Source organism: Lepidochelys olivacea, assembly GCF_965140295.1.
Source record: "Lepidochelys olivacea isolate rLepOli2 genome assembly, chromosome: 4".
NCBI lineage: Eukaryota > Metazoa > Chordata > Testudines > Cheloniidae > Lepidochelys > Lepidochelys olivacea.
The window spans coordinates 104,656,222-104,673,385 of NC_140414.1; the positions used below are offsets into that span (position 1 = coordinate 104,656,222).

General features: G+C 40.9%; 2 protein-coding genes across 5 annotated transcripts in view; one reads left to right on the forward strand and one right to left on the reverse strand.

The window, feature by feature from the left end:
* Window positions 1-6,243, forward strand: part of RFC1 (replication factor C subunit 1) — a 73,048-nt gene extending 66,805 nt beyond the window's left edge. For all 3 annotated transcript variants that reach the window (XM_084626149.1, XM_084626150.1, XM_084626151.1), the window contains exons 20-25: window positions 209-363; window positions 490-607; window positions 2,884-3,029; window positions 3,891-4,104; window positions 4,549-4,740; window positions 5,655-6,243. In XM_084626149.1, the coding sequence (XP_084482275.1) occupies window positions 209-363; window positions 490-607; window positions 2,884-3,029; window positions 3,891-4,104; window positions 4,549-4,740; window positions 5,655-5,741 (912 nt within the window). In that variant the 3' untranslated portion in view covers window positions 5,742-6,243. The remainder of the gene's footprint in view (window positions 1-208; window positions 364-489; window positions 608-2,883; window positions 3,030-3,890; window positions 4,105-4,548; window positions 4,741-5,654) is intronic.
* A 646-nt stretch (window positions 6,244-6,889) lies between these two features.
* Window positions 6,890-17,164, reverse strand: part of WDR19 (WD repeat domain 19) — a 108,455-nt gene continuing 98,180 nt past the window's right edge. For both annotated transcript variants that reach the window (XM_084626148.1, XM_084626147.1), the window contains 7 exons: window positions 16,410-16,534; window positions 14,408-14,489; window positions 12,625-12,775; window positions 11,062-11,185; window positions 9,980-10,056; window positions 8,582-8,706; window positions 6,890-7,697 (listed from right to left, as the gene is read on the reverse strand). In XM_084626148.1, coding sequence (XP_084482274.1) covers window positions 8,592-8,706; window positions 9,980-10,056; window positions 11,062-11,185; window positions 12,625-12,775; window positions 14,408-14,489; window positions 16,410-16,534 — 674 coding nt within the window. In that variant the 3' untranslated portion in view covers window positions 6,890-7,697; window positions 8,582-8,591. The remainder of the gene's footprint in view (window positions 7,698-8,581; window positions 8,707-9,979; window positions 10,057-11,061; window positions 11,186-12,624; window positions 12,776-14,407; window positions 14,490-16,409; window positions 16,535-17,164) is intronic.

The window sequence follows — 17,164 nt, forward strand, 5'->3', positions numbered from 1 at the left end:
ACAGTACCTCAATCTACTCGCAGAGATGTTGAAGCTCAAGTCTTAATGTTTGTAAAGCACTTTGAGATCTATAGCAGAGCAGAGTTTTATATTAGAGTCCGGAGATAGCTATGGGCCGTCACTATAATTACTTCCTGTCCTCATCTACTATTCGTGGAAGATGCAGTGCATGTTGTGTGATCAGCTTTTTAAAATGCCTTTGTTTTAGGGCCCCTTTGATGTTGTCAGGAAGGTTTTTGCTGCTGGAGAGGAAACTGCTCGCATGTCTCTTATAGACAAATCCGACCTATTCTTCCATGATTACTCTCTAGCACCTCTTTTTGTCCAAGAAAATTATGTACATGTGAAACCTGTTGCTGCTCGGTGAGTTGTCCAAAATCACAAATGGTGGAACTGGAAGGGTGGTATGAGGGGAGTGCGTGAGATATATTAAAGAGTCAAAAATATGTGGAGGTTCCTGCAGCAATATGGACAACTACTTTTTTCCAGAGGTAACATGATAAAACACTTGATGCTACTGAGCAGAGCAGCAGACAGTATATGTGATGGTGATCTAGTCGACAGGCAGATTCGCAGTAAGCAAAACTGGAACCTTCTGCCTACGCAGGTAAACCCTTCTTTCATTTCTCAAACGTAACGTAAGGATGTCCCAATTACCAGACCACTCCCTTGAAATTGCTATCCTGGTTTATAAGTTATAGTTTGTACAGTTATATTGTTCTTCAGTTCAAATGCTACATTCTGCCATTTGGACTCCATTTCCCATATTCACGTGAGTGAAAAGCATCTCCTGTATTAATACAGCATTTCCCGAACTTCTGAAAGCTTGAACCTCTTTTCAGGAAATTGCATGTCCCCTGAAACCCTGTCATATGTCGTAGAAAATTAAGATAGATAGGTCTTTATCATCATGTGGGTGTCCCCGTCTCCCTTGCTAGTCCTTGTAATCCCCCCGCCACCACCATCTCACACTCTCTCGGGGGAAAAACAGTGTTCACATTTAAAGTGACATCATTGGCATCTGAGTTAGTATTAATTGAAATGAATGAGACAATTCAGATCTCACAGGTATTTATCAGGCTCTTTGCAAACTCAGGCAGACACCTCTTCATTGGTTACACTGTCACATTTTGAAAGTTTTCTTTGCAACCATAATTGCTAGACTGTTTGTTTTAAAATTAAAGCTGACAATCTGGAGAACAACTTGGAGATCTGTCCATGCCCTCTTGGCCTGTCCTCTGGCGTTTCTCTCTCCCTCTCCCCGTCACACAAACTTTGAGAAACACTGTCGTGCCCCTGGTGTCAAGTTCACAGAAACCTCTTGAAAGCTGTGTCCTTTGGGGGATGCATGAGTATCCCGTCAAGGTGCTAAACGTTTGGTGGCCAAGGCTGTATATATAAAGGAGTTTACTTCTGCCAGCCACTTCAGTTCCTTCACCACAGAGAGCAGACGGGATCCTCTGTGTTTGTCATCACGTTTAGTCTGGTGTAGTACCCAAAACTGTTAAATAATTCAGTTTTAGGATAGTGGTTTTTGAGTTTTGGGGTATTCTGTATTTTAATAGTGTTTTGCAGCCTTTAAGGACTCAATCTGGTGCTGAGGCTGTGCCCCGACTGAAACCCCAAAAGGAGTTTTAAAAGCTGTGCATGGTGCCTAGTTCTGAAGGCAGCTGAGCCAGAAACATCAAGAACGGCCTGCCTCTGTACCAAAGCCCATGACAGTTAGGTGGACTAAGACGTCAGCTCCAGCCCTGGTCTGTTAGGTTTTTAATTTATCCCATTCTGAGACACCATATCCCATGGATGATCCTTTTTCTATGCCATGTATCAGTAGCTGTATTTCAGCTCTACCTATATGACTGAAAATGCCCCTGAAATCCGTAATACCTATGCTGAGGGATTCATATCCCTTGACCTGAGGGACAGGGGCGGGGTGGTGCACAATCAGTTGTGCTTATGGCTGGCACACCAGATATATCTGTTGCTGTTAAAGTGGTTAAAATACTTTGCAAGGGATACTGAACTTTTTGCGCTCACTTCTAGAAACATGCCAATTTACAGGGATTAAACTAATCATTCAGATTTAATATTGACAGGATGCTGGCCATAATAATGTTTAGAATAAGAAAAGATCTGGGATTTTTCTTTTGGTGGATATGGTGCATTTTAGAAGTTAAAAATGAGAAAGACCTAATAATCCATCCCATTACCACTGTAGGATTGTCTCCACCTTTTCTCTACGTTTTCTATTGCCTTGCCCAGTTTAGCTCTGTCTGTATCCAGGGATTCTCCATCACTGGCATTTTTTAAACAAGGTTATTTTTCTAAAAGATCTGCTCTAGTTCCCCAAAATAATTCCTGTTTGAAGTTTTTTGGCCTGTATTATGCAGGAGGTCAGAATATAGACTATCACAATGGTCCCTTCTGGCATTAGAATTTATTATATGGCCTCCTCCACTTCTCACTGGAGATTATTCCACAGCCTCCCAGATACCCTATGGGTATGTCTGGACTGTGTTTAAAAAACCCCTGGCACTGAGTCTCAGAGCCCAGGTCAGTGGGCTCGGGCTGCATGGCTAGAAGTTGCAGTCAAGAGACTCTGGCTTGGGCTGAAGCCCGGGCTCTGAGATGCTTCCCTCTCGCAGGGTCTTAGAACCTGGGCTCCAGTCTGAGCCCAAGTCCGCTGACCTGGGCCAGCCATAGGTCTTTCATTGCTGTGTAGACATACCCTATATTTGTACGTCTGCTCTATCTTTAACTTCTACAACACGCCACTATTGCCTTAGCAATATTTGTATTTTCAGTGTGTCGCTTCAGGAAATCCTGGTGCCAGTGTTAAACATTTACTTCTGAACTGAATTTCATGTGTACTTCACCTTTCAGGCCATTTATTCGAGTGTTCTCCCTGGGGAACTAATGAGAGGTTACATGTCACAGTTTCCTAACTTTCCGGGCTGGCTGGGGAAATTTTCATCCACAGGCAAACATGACCGGATTGTTCAAGAACTGGCACTGCACATGAGTCTCAGGTAATGCAGACCTCCTTCTGTGTTTCCCAGTGTACACTGTTTTGGGAAGTTTGTTCTTACTGGTAGTTAATGTAACTTGGCTCCCTTTTAGATTATTATCTCTTGCTGCAGTTAGGAGGAACTAGGTTCTGGAGAGAAGCAGGTGAGGAGAGAAATGAGAGACTGATGTCTCCTAATGAGAGAGAGGGCACCAATGAGAAAGGAGAGCAAATGGATTAGGGACGGGACTGAATGGGGTTTGGGAGAGAAGGTAACACTGGTCTTACTAGGGTCAGAGCAAAATGTGTGGAAAGCAGAAAAGCCTCTATTTGCTATAGGTTCCTCCTTTTAAAATTAATATTAAAAGGTCCATTAGAGAGAGGGTAAGAACACAGATACATGTGCATTGGCTTGCAATGGTTGCATTCCAAGAGCTTAGTTAGTCACAGGCTTCCAGTAACATTTAATTTTAACACTGGGTCAGCACTAAAGTGGTCAGTAGGCAGACTATAAAGCAATTTTTGTATAATCAGCCATTAAAATAGCTTGACAATATAATTGTATTTAAATCAATTGTGGTTTGACCTAATTTCCTACTTAATTTTGTTGTGGGATGACCCTTGCTAGCTAGTCCACTGTGAATGATACTCTCTGTCCAGAGCCGCAATCTGGATATCTTGCAGCAGGGGCATTTGTAATTATTCAGCACTGGTAGCTCCATACAGAAATGCAGCCTGCATTGTGGTGTTCCTAGACACTGCTGATTCTTAACATGGTGAGAGCCTACTCGTGAGGGTGTATTTTGATTTGCACTGGGAGCTGACCTTTAGGAATGAGCCTCAGGGAAATCCTGTTTAATGCAATCTCTCTTCATTTGGCAAGAACCCACACCAGCAAGAGAGCCGTAAACATGGAGTATTTGTCATACTTGCGGGATGCACTTGTTAGACCCTTGACAAGCTTTGGAACAGAAGGTGTACAGGATGCTGTAACATTCATGGACTCCTATTGCTTGATGAGAGAAGATGTTGAAAATATTATGGAAATATCCAGCTGGGGAGGCAAACCTAGTCCCTTTTCTAAACTGGACCCCAAGGTAAAATTCACTAGTTATGTTCTGCTCCTTACCTCCTTCTATAAATGTATGGTAATTCTTTGGCCTTATGAATAAAACACAGAATAGCATCCACTGTGATGTGGCATTGGGACAGGAGATGGATGGCTGAAGCAGGCTACCATTTCTGTTCCCAGAGTTACAATTTTGAAAGCTGATCTATAACCATGCTTTCAAATACTCAGTAGCCAAGTGACTGAATCTCAAAAAAGAAATACAGATTAGGCCCTCAGTATGCATCTTAGATGCATCCTCCTGTGTACTCCCCACATTCCTTTCCCTGATAGCTGTCTCCTTCTCTGCAAGCCTTAGGCATACAAATACTCTTCTCTGGGGGAATCCTTGGCCAGATCATAGCTTGGTTAGCCAAAAAATGTATAGAGTCTTTAATTTAGTGCTTATAGTGTGTCTCCCACTCCTGAACAGGTCAAAGCATCTTTTACACGTGCCTATAACAAAGAGGCACATTTGACACCATATACCCTGCATGCAGTAAAAACATCTAAACGGCTGCCAGGGCCCGGGTTGGCTTCAGAAGTGAATGAAGAATTGAATGCTGACGAATTGCAGTCTGATGAGGATGAGCAAGATACTATTGAAAGTGATGCAATGATCAAGGTAATACTTTCAGCTAATAGTAGAGAAGTGTAACACCAAGGAAACCCATCTGTCTCCTGTGAGAAGTTGGACCATCTTACCAGGGCTCATTGCACTGGGGCTAGAATACACACTTGCCGGTTTGCTGGGTGTTTAACTTTGACTCTCCTAAATCTCATCTTGTTGCAAACTGGGTAGCATTTTCTGATGGTAGGTTTGAAATTTTGGCTGGAGCACTGTTGTCTATGGCAAGTAGCAGTTTATAGGGTCTCACTTCACTCAGCCAATTTTCAGTTTGGTGCTTTTCTGTTTGTAATGCAATTGAACACCTCATCTGATCAATTCCATAATTTCAGGGAATGCTTTCGGCATCAATAGGACAGACCTTGACCACTTTGGTGAAAATCGGAAAAGCAAAAGGGCAACTTGCAGAGCTCTTTGCATCTGGTTGCCAGAGCCAGCACTTTCAATCTGCTCTAATTGTTTATAAAACAAATGTTTTGCTGACACCAGCAATTTCTCTGTGTTGCTCATTGTCCCAGTACAGTTTAAAATGTTGTTGCCATCCTGAATGCCTTAACTCCCAGACAGAGAAGAATGGTGGGGGAGGTACAGAGCCCCTGGTGTGCAGGAGATGGAAGGGTGGCACACAGGGACTTTTTAGGGAAGGAATGGAGGGATGCAAGGAGCCCCTAGTATGTGCAGTGAGCTTTGGCAACAGATGTAATGAAGTGTATGGCCCTGGTCCTGTTTCACTGTAGAGGTTTTATTTAGGTTACTGACTGCTTCAAGATTAGGACACAAATTGGAAGTAACTGATATTGTCTGTTTAGGATATCCTTATTGAGAATGTTGCCATGCTGATTATTGTTTTCTGTCACAATGTGGCACGGCACACTAAACCTGCATTTTAAACTTTAACATTTTATTTCCAGCAAAAAAAGGCAAAGTCATCTTCCAAGCTGTCAAAAGCAGCAAACGGCGAAGAAACAAAAAAAGGAAAAGGAAAAGGAAAGAAATGAGAAACTGAACTGTTCAATACTGACTGATTACATTGGGTAACCACTCTAGCTTTGGACACAGCTTTGCTTGCTCAGTGATACCCACTTTCAGTAATGTGAAGCAGTGATTCCATTGCAGCTGGAAGGGTAGAACCAGTGGGCTGAAAATGCTCCTCTTATAGAGGTAGTGTGGCTGCTTTGCAATCCAAATATGCAGGGGTAATGTAAATGTTTACAATCTTTTTTTTTTTTAATGCTTTGGAGCATGTTAACAAAATGCAGACTTTAGTCTGCTGCTGGAAGGTCACCTGTAGTTTCAGCAGTAACATGTTGAAAGAGGGGTTTAGCTTCCTGCAATTTATACTAATAGTTTTCTTCACAGGACTTTGAACCTTTTTACTAAATCTCTGCTATTATGTGGTGAAATCTTGTACATACTGCAAAAAATTTAAATTGCATATTTCTTTTGTACATTATAAAAATGCAGCAATGTATAAAATTGCAATAAAATTAGTTTCACAAATATTTTGGCTTATTCAGGTTCTCCCCCCCTCTTTTCCATAGCTTGGAGACCATATTTGTCCCCAGCAAGCCTTAATAACATTCCATAGCTTGGAGACCATATTTGTCCCCAGCAAGCCTTAATAACAATCAACATGAGCTTTTGGGGCTACAGTGTGTATTAGAATTTCTTCCCTGGGTTTTGCCTTCCACCTCCATTCTCCCCCTCATTTTGTTGAATTAGAGAGGCATGGAAAAGCTCTATTATTGTCTGGTTTAAGCCAGCAGTGGAAAATACTCAATTGGAATTAGCACTTCTGGATGCTTTTGTGCTATGGAATTAAAATTGCATGTATTCATTATGAAAATGACGAGGAGGAGGAGATGTTTAAGGCTCTACACAGGGGTGGGCAAACTATGGCCTGCAGGCTGGATTGCCGGCCTATGAACTCCTGCTGGGGAGCAGGGTCCGGGGCTTGCCCCGCTCTGGTGCTCCAGCCGGGGCATTGGATTGTCATGGCATAGCCCTGCTCCGAGGGTGTTCCATGCATAGGAGCCAGAGAAGGGACATGCCACTGCTTCCAGGAGCTGCTTGAGGTAAGTGTAACTCAGAGCCTGCACCCCTGAGCCTCTCCTCATCCCCAGCCCCACCCACACCCCCAACCCCAATTTTGTGAGCATTCATGGCCCTCCATACAATTTCTATTCCCCGATGTGGCCCTCAGCCCAAAAAGTTTGCCCATCCCTGCTCTATAGTGCCCTTACTGCATTGTTTAGGAACTAAAAGTTCAAAGCATAGGAAAAAATCCCAAAGCCTGATAGACTTTGGGTAAAAGCATATTGGGCTTTCTCCCCCCTCCATTGAATTTCTAGCTCAAGTTTCCTAAGCAGTCTTGTGGAATTGAAGCAATACAGACAGTGGTGTTTAAATTATAATGGCAACTTTTACAATATCCTAACAGTTAGAAAAACTTTAAATAGGTATACCCCAAGGTTCTGAGATTAGTGCGATGTCCTCTTTATTATGCTAAATTTCTGTGGTGTTTACTTCCTTCAGCTATTTGTATTACTTATCCACATCTCCTAGCTATCGACCCCTCCAGTAATGAATTGCCTATAAATGAACACACATGGAAGCGATCACCTCAGAGCTGTAGAGGGAATTCTATTGTTTCTACCCTCTCAAATGAAGTGACAAATTGACATATGCAGCAGAGAATGCTGAAACGAAGAGTTGGCACTATTCCCATTTGTGCTGCTGAAGCTGAACAGACTTTATCAATTAAAGTTAAACGCAAGGGTAAAATTGGATTTATTCTGCTTTCAGTAAGTACATTTGTAAACATTTTGTTAATTTTTGTATCACAAAATGGAGAACTGACAACTGCTCCAGTATTAAATTGTTTGGAAAAAATATCCACCAAACTGATAAGGAACTTCCTTAATGGCCCAACACTCCAGGAGGACCCAATCATTCTGAAAATGAAGAGGAGCAGTTATTCAGTCTTCAAAATAGAGGCAACTGTATCAAACTGACTTTTCAATGCATTAACAATAAATTAATCTGGTCAATCTTCTAATATGTAACTATTATTATTATAAAACAACCTCTTTCATAGTCAGGATTGATGTTTAAATACAATAGTTGGAGAAGATATGTACTACACCTAAAAAGTGAAATATTAGTGTGCTGCTTATGGTGGCAGTTTCTTTTTAAAAGTGCTTAATACACAGTGTAAATCTACAGGACTGTAGTACAATACACTACTCTCACGTAAGAATAGTTGGTAGCTGAACAGTACTACGCTTTGTCCACTTGAACTACAAACCAATGTGTAGATTCTAGCTAAACAGTCTCTCCAAAACTTTCTGGTACCTGAAAATAGAATTAGGATGTCAAATAGTGGATCCAAAATGTTAACCAGTACAGTATTTACTGTAAAATAGGGTAAGGAGTGAATTAATGGCAGATGGTGGTGAGAATTTGGTTGCATTCTTTGAAGACTGAGCATTTCAAGCCAAAACTTGCTACCTGAAGTTGTCAAACAGGATGGCAAGAAGGCACTACAAACCATTAGTTTTGATTCTTATTTATCACACAGATGGGTTCTCAATCTGCTTCAGCCTGTAGCCACTACCATGTGCTTGGTGCTGCACATATTCTTCATCTTTGACTGACTAAACTTTGGAGGGCAGGGAATACCATGCAGTTCTCATATAAACAAGCACATTAGTATACTAAGTTTTGTAATTACATAAATATCCATTTTCCCTACAGTTCATCAAGCTAGTCACTGTATCTTGGCTCATTTCTTGCATATCTTCCTAGGGTTTGTTCTGGAAGTGGCAGTAGGACTTACTTGAATAAATTCACTGTTCCATTTCTTCTGGGTTGAGGTATGGTGTGCAGTCAGCTATCTTCTTAAGATGGACCATGCTAACTCTTTCTGAACACATTGGACATATATTTTCACTCTGCAACATACTATTTTAAAAGAAATATTTCAGGTCAAATTACATTCCTGACACACATGGTGTTGGGCTTGATGCTGGAATTAGAGGGGAAAATGGTCTGCTATGCAGGTGATCAAACTAGATGATCATAATGATTCTTTCTGGCCTTAAAACCTATCAATTTTAGAAGGTGGGAAGGGGAAAATGACTCCGTTGTAAGATGTCAACTACCGTAGAACCTCAGTTACAAACATGTCTGAAACGGAGGTTGTTTGTAACTCTGAACAAAACGTTATGGTTGTTCTTTCAAAAGTTTACAATTGAACACTGTCTTAATACAGCTTTGAAATTTTACTATACAGAAGAAAAATGCTGCTTTTCCCTTTGTATTTTTGGGTCTGCTGCTGCTAGCTTGTGTGCTTTGAAATCAGATGTGGGGTTGACTGGTCAGTTTGTAACTCTGGTGTTTGTAATTCAGTTTCTGTTGTAACTACTTACAATTCGGAAAGAAGGGATTTCTTGGAGGCTGCTCTAGTAAAGCACATAAAGCTCTTGGAAGGCTGTCTAGCCCACTACTGTATTGTGGACATGGGCTATGTTAGTAATTCTATTTAAAGCTCCAGTCTCATTTGAGAAATCAAATATGCAGTATTATGGCTACTCAGGTTTGAAAGTAAAATATGCAAATCTAAAAAGAGTTGATTAATAGAATAAAGAGAAAGGGAAGGCTTTCTACTGACAAAGTAGTTTTGTTCAAATGTCAATAATAAGCACTAACTGAGCTGAGGAACTGCTCTTACTTCCCTGTGACTGCCAATCAGGAGTTATTCCCTTGTTTAAGGCAGAAGAGCTGTGGTCAAAGCTCTGCCAAGGTATATTCTTATTCTGGAACCAGGCATTATGGGGAGAGTGTGTTGGGGGGACGGGGGAACAGCTGCTTTGGTCCTCTGAATCTCAAGGGGACCACATGGATAGTTGGGGCTCCTCCGGCCAGTATTGGTGTGTTTCTGCACAGCCTCTTGGGGGATGGGAAGGAAAAGTGTTGGGAAGTTGCAGAAGCCTATTTCCACCCTTGCTAGTTTCTTTCAAGGGTTACAACACTGCATCAGCGGCTGTTTGTAGCATGCATTCGATACGCCCACCTGGGTTCATGCTAAGGTAGTGCTATGCTGAAAGTGTGGGATAAGGATAAATGATGGGCCATCACAATGAGAGGCTTAATGCTTCTCCTTCCTGAGGAAAAGGGTCTTTGCTATTTTTAAAAAAAAAAAAATCCTTATTCAGCAGGAAAGATTCCAACTTACTTTTTAAACTCTGAGTGCAGGGCAGGGAAGTCACAATTTGGACAGGCTGTCCAGTCATCATTTACCATATGCCGACCCTGCAGGTGAAAGTTTTTAATGATTGTAAGTGTTTGCGTAATAATCAGCGTACTGAGTCTTCAGCTCTGCTCCTTTCTGCAGCAAAAGATCTTAACTCTAAAAAGTTTCATGAGGAATAGTGACACTAACTTGCAATAGTATCAAATACCCTACAGGGTGGCTAGATTTAATGCTACTGTAATTTATTTCTAAGTGATCATTACATAAGATTATAATAATTTGGATACTTCATTTTTGCATCTGTTGCTGTATGAATAGTGCTGTGTATTTTAAGAAGTTATGAAATTCTGCATCTTCTTATTCAGAACATTTTTCTGCTATTTGTAATTCTCCCTTCTTCCCCTCTTTTTGGTAGAAGTACAGCAAGGGACAATTACCATGACCATTATAAACTCTTAAAATGGAAACTCAGTAAACAGCAGTCCCAGATATTTAGCAAAAATTTAGGTTTTTTTTTTTATATTGGAGTTTGTTCTAGGTACAAGATTTCACTTGCTAATCAGGCATACTGAAGGCATCAGAGCTGTGAGGCCATCTGTTTGCATACCACCTTATCCAACCTGAGATCACAAAGTTGCAGGCAAAGTTTGTGATAGTCTGCTTAGAGTGAGATGGCTTCCTTCTTGTGTACACTCTTAATTTAAAGAAGTTCCATAAATATGTAGATGTTACATCTCTGGAACTCTGACATTGTGCACAATTGAAAACACACACCTTTCTTTCCCTTACCATACACCTTATAATTTGACTGTAAAAATTAATTGGTTTCATTACATTTTAGCAATAGTCAGTTATTTTGTGTTCTCATTTAAACAATGGGGATAGAGACTGGACAAACATGTCTGAATCAGTTACAAATTTAGATTAATGTTACTCATAAAAACATTTCAAGAAGGGGGAAGAGGCAGACCTGGTACACAGTGCTAAATACTAAAGGAAGCATTCTCAAACTGTGCATTTGTGCTGGGAGGAGGGGAATTTGTCATTCAATTAAAAATACTCACAGTTGCAATGCAATATGGAAGATTGTTTTTACATCCAGGACAGAGGAGTTCACACTCTGGGAGCAGGAATTCACAGTATGGGCATGGTGTAGTTGGCTCTTCTGCCTCAGATGTGTCTGGTCGTCTAGAAATAAGATATGGATATGAATCAAGTACAAAAACTCCTTCACAAAAGACCACACCTTATTTCTGTAAAGAGCAAAACATTAATTTTTTTGAGTAACGTACAGTTTCCAGTTAACAATATTTTCTGTCACCTTCCCTCTTCACCAGTTTTCCCTTAGATACTGCACATATTTTCCTTACACTGCCTACCATTGTAAGTGGGCCCTTAATTTGAAACATTTATTTGCCATTGAGCAATGTTGATCACTGTTTTGAATTCTTAATTTCTCAAATATCCCAGTAACAAATGGTGTATATATATTATGTAATAGCTAATCTTACTCTGTTAGGCACCACTCACCATGATATTTAGGTGTTAAATATTAGAATTTAAGCTTCAGAATTGTAATAGTTGGACTATAGTTTCTGCTCCATGGAGTTGCAATCCATAGGCTCTTTTTCAGCAAGTATGTATGGTGGTGAGGTATCCTGATCCAGATTCTACTATAAAATGTTTACATTAGAACTAATATGAACGCAGTGAGAAGGGACACTTAAAATTAGTTTTCCTAAGTGATTTCTAGATATACTCTGTTATGGAACTTTATAGATAAAAGGCTTTGATCCTCTTTCATAGCACTTTCCAATGTCTCAGCATAATGAGCTTTGAGAATAATTAGAGATTTTCATTAAAATACTTTATAAAATTTGGCAAGGATCAGATTTTGTACCCTGATTATTTTATCCTGCCAGACAGGAGCTATCAGGTGTATTGATCAGAGCAGTCAAAACTCCTCCCACAAGTCTCCGATAGGGTTTTATGAGTATAGCAGAGCCGTTTGGCATGCTGGCTGGGAGATTTTTACAGTGGCACCTAAAAAGCAGGCAAGGAGCTTTAGATATGTAGGATAAACACACCATCGCTATTATCTATACAGTATTATTATACTAGGAAAAAAGGTCTTTGCCTCTAAGAATTTGTGGTCTAAACAGATTACAAAGGGGGAGGGAGAAGGAATTGGAGAGTTTGCCTTTTTAACTTGGTATTTATCCTTGGCCTTGTCTCCCTTTTAAATGATTGTCTTTGTGCCGTTCTACAAAGTGCACAATAGTGATGCTGAACAACTGCCCATTGAAAATACAAATATAGGAGAACTACTACGACTTCATAGGTTCAATTCACTATAGGCTTCCACACCTGTGCAAAATGAGTGTAAAGGATTGCAGCTGGTTAGGTAGCATTTTACACCCACTTTGCACAGAGGTAAATGACTATAACACATGCAAGACAATGAAAAATAAGGGCCTCAGTCTTTAGAGGAGTTGGAAATTAACCTCCCAACCTAAGGTAAGGATTAAGGAAAAATATGTAAACATTGTAGATTTTATGGAGGAAAAATAATGCTACAGATAAAGTTGTTCTGTTGTCTGCACTTAAATCATATTAGCCTGGCTCACCTGACCATTGCTTCAATCTTCTTTTTGTATTTAAGATCTATTTTATTGCGGTACTCAGGTCTCATCAACATAGCAGCAAAACTGAAAGCTGAGTTTTTTAATCCTGCTCTATGACACTCAATCACTGTTGACGTCAGGATTGGGACAATATCTGCAATGAAACAATGGCAAACATTCATCTACCACTAGCAATGCTAAAAACCTTAGCAAAAGAGCAAACAGGCAAAAGGTTGAGAGGCTTTTGAAGCAATTCTTTACTCAGGGCACAGAGCTACACAGATTTTTGGTACTTGTATTTCCACATAGATATGCAGGGTTTGAAGGGATCTCAAAAGGTCACCTAGTCCATCCCCTTGTGCTGAGCCAGGATTAAGTACAGCTACATCACGTTGTTTAACTTGTTCTTAAACTTCCAGACAAGGATTCCACAACCTCCTTAGGGAACCTGTTCCAGTGCTTAATTATCCTTATAATTATAAAGGATTTCTTAATATCTAACTTAAATCTCCTTTGCTGTCAAGTAAGCCGACTGCTTCTTGTCCTACTGTGGGTGGACATATGACCAGTTGTTTTCCCACACTTTTTATAAACAACCTTTTACCTATTTCTCCACTCAATCTTGTCTTCTCTAGAATAAACATGCCCAGTTCTTTCAACCTTTCCTCACAGGCCATGTTTTCTAAACCTCTTGTTTTTGTTGTGCTCCTCAGGACTCTCTCCAATCAGTTCCCATCTCTAAAAACATGGTGCCCAAAACTGGACACAGTAATACATCTGAGGTCTCACTATTGCTGAATGGAGCAGAACAATTATCTCATGTGTCTTACATAGGACATTCCTGTTAATGTATCCCAGTCATTGGGTTTCCTCTCACTATGGTGCATTTCTGAGACGGAACATATGACCATGGGAATCGGTAGATTACCCCCACCTTTCCCAAATATGGTCATGGTTCACCTCTTGCCTTAGCTCTATTCATAGCAGAACATTCACAGTGTCTCTGGACTGATAACTTAGGTAGAGACATCACTGGCTGGGAACTTGGGAGCGAATAGTTGAGTATAATTTCTGTCACAATGTGTTCAAGAGTGCAGGAGTTAGTGAGCTGGCCTGTGCTGGTCATGCAGAGCAGCCTATGTGTAAGCAGATGAAAAGTGAACGTGTGGTGTAGACGTATGTACTGTCACTACTGGTGTCAGATGTGAGGATTCTGCATGTAGCCGTTTCTCAAAGAAATTTTACCTTTGGTAAGTAGGTAACAGTATAAGGCATATCGCAGTAATGTCTAATTACCAAAGCAAAAAATGAAATTTTAGAGGTAACCACTATATAACAGCGAGCCAAGCATTAGGATCTTGAACTTGCACTGTACTTTGTCCCAAGCAAGGATTGCCCATAATGGTAAGACTCCCTGGCCTTGCAGTACTCTCTCGTACTGAAGATGCAGTACATTTGAAAGAAGACAGATGAGTTTTGTAGCAAGGTCCCAGAGTTGACCCACCAATTACATATGATCTTGAGACGGTGGTTCATGCAACCATTTAGCAGTTATTATGGTTGAGGACACACACTTAGCTAGCAGTGTTGCCCTCATCACTGTAAGGCCTTCATACCTACATGCCATGTAGCAAAGCAAGTTTTCCATGGCAGGACAGGTTTAACTTTTATTACATACCTACACTTGTTCAAAGATATGGACAACAGTAGCACAAGAGGAAAGTATCTGTCTGATGTACTGGATAGTTAATTATCTTACGCTTTTTTGTGTGTGGACAGCACTTACGTGAGGGGAACTTGCTGATGTTGTTGGCTACACGAATAAGCATGCGTGCACCCTTCATGTGATCTCCACGTTTAACATGAGTCTGAAATAAAACAAGTGGGTATATTTACACTACAGATTACAGCTACAGCATTTGGAGGATCTGAAACTAGTAAAAGCTTTGGCTACGCTATACTTAGAGCCCTGCGCAGATACAAAAATGTGCATCTGCCAGGATCAGCCCGGGATCTGCTAGCCACTTTTTACCTGTATCTGCAGCAACAAGCTGTCTCAAAAGGGCTAGCAGGGGGAGGGGTGTGTGTCTTGCAGGGAAGAGGCAGTGCGAGGGTGCGGACTGGGGGTAAGGGACAGCACGGAGGGGTGTCACATCGCGTGCTGCTCCCAGGGACTCATGAGTGATGGCACAGTGCGAGTGCAGCAGTGCATGTTGCATCACAGTGGAGTGGGGAGCCGGGGTCCCGCCTGCTCCAATCCCCATGGCAGGGGCATGGTGGGGACGCTGGTGCTGCCTGAGGGGCCCAAGCTTCTGGGCAGGAACGGGTGTGGTGAGTGGGTGCCACCTAGCCCCAGCCACTGACTGCTGGCCCCAAGCGTGCTGCGCCCCCTGGGCTACATGAGTCGGACGCGGTGGGCCGGGCGCCTCAGGTGAGTAGAGCCCTGTGTGGTTCTATGTGCATCCGATCCATTAGCCACAAAAATGGTCCATGGATATCTGCAGATTTGCAGGGCTCTCTCTATACTATACTTGGTATTGCAGCACAGCTTACTGCTAATCTTTACTAGCGTAGCTTCTCAAACTTTAGTAACTTTTTCTCCTTTGGGCTTTACCTCTCTAAGCTTTCATTAATTTTAGGTTTTATTAACAACAGTTTATAGCCTGTAGCTGTCCATAAGACTTTTCAATGGACAAATCTCCAAGTTATCAGCAAACCACTTGTGTATTTAAAGGTTGTCTGATCAGATTATTAAGGCATCAAACCATTCTAAAAGATGCTGGGCCAAACTTTCTGCTGGTGGTGCACTGATGCAATTCTACTAAAATCAAAGATAAACATAGTCTCCTCTTATATACAGTCTACAAACTCAAGTTCTCTGCCCATATATTGTAGTGGGATACATCTGATGCTTTGTAACGTGACTGCCTGAAAACCTCCACTTGATACTGCCAAAATAGATGCAGAACCAGTAAGGGGAGGCCCACAAACATTTATGGATGGAGACCTCTACGAGGCTTTGACACCTATATGTCTGCCTCACCACTTATTTTCTTTGGGCCATTGGAGGGTGAGATTGTGTGTTTTGGGGGATGCCGTTAAGCCCTCTATCCTCTGAAAGACACAGTGGGTGAGGTATATATGGACCCATTTCTATTGATGAAAGAGACAAGCTTTTGAGCTACACAGCTCTTCAGGTCTGGTCTTTATCCTCTGGCATTTTTATAGGGCCTCTCTCTTCCCCCTCTGCCCCAACCTGAGGTCTTTCCCAGAGGATGACTCCTTTGGTGCCTCCATTTTCTTATGACCTGTCCTTAAGCCAGCTGAAAGTGCTCCTACTGACTGCTTTTGAGCCTGCCATCTCCTTGCCTGGGTGAGGAAATGGAAAGCCACAGGCAGAGCAATGAAATCTAAGGAAAGAGAGAGGCAGGCTTTAGCAGCCCCACTTATCTCTAGTAATTGTAAAACTACAACTAGATTTTTATGTGCTCCCAGTTGCATAGGATAAACCCAAGGACCCGAGACACGTAACAGAAACCCAGGGCTATCCTGAGTAAACAGAACTTTTGGGACTATGCTATTCAATGGTATAAAATGACTGACAGGCAGCGAGCTCACTGAATGGAAATGGAATATTCTTGTAACTAGTGCATTTACCAACTTCCATCTGTATGTACTAACAACAAACATGCCAGCATAATTAATCTACATATAGCAGCCATCTATGCAATTTATAAGTATTGCATAGAATTTGCTTCATTAAAACATTAATTCTGAATCTGCATTACCTTTACTAAAATATAGCTGTGTAGAATCATAAGATTTGTAGCCATCTCAGAAGGAATTTTAATTTTCTGTGTTTTGAGTTCTGAATACATACTGAAAAGAACATCATGTGCATTTCGGTAGTTTCCTTTAAAAGAAAAAAGTTAATGTAATTTTTCACAACAATGCTCTTACACAGGGGATATAATTAAACTCAATTGTAAGCTTTTCGCTGTAATCTAAGAGCAGAAAATTTGCAAGTCAATTTGTCTAGAAAAATCACAAGCACATAGATGCCTGCTACAATATCCTAGACAATACTAGTGTGGCGTGGGAAGAAATGTAAAAAGTAGGACATATGTGGAACAGCTCAAAGCACATGCAGATCATGATTTGATATGCTGCTGTCCCCTATTTTAAAAATGGAAGTTGGAACATCCATTACTTTTCCAATAAAGTACAAAAGAGTAGTTTTAGGGCATCCTAGGATGGATTTCCTTTGTTTCTGGACAATGATTATTTCACATCTTATTTCTATAATTAGTTAAATATTGAATACAGTGTGTTATTTGAAGTTTTAATTTAATATCCTTCAAGTGTAGGTCTGTATAGTACTCTGCTAAAGTAAACAGGTGGAAAAAGATGTCACTTCAGATCAATTAAATCTTAAAAGTAGAGGCACCACATTTGATTATTTCAGGATAACTGCGATATGTTCAGGTTTAAGGAATTTAGGCAATGAATAATAAAAGCTTGAGCCTTTACGTTCCATGCTTAC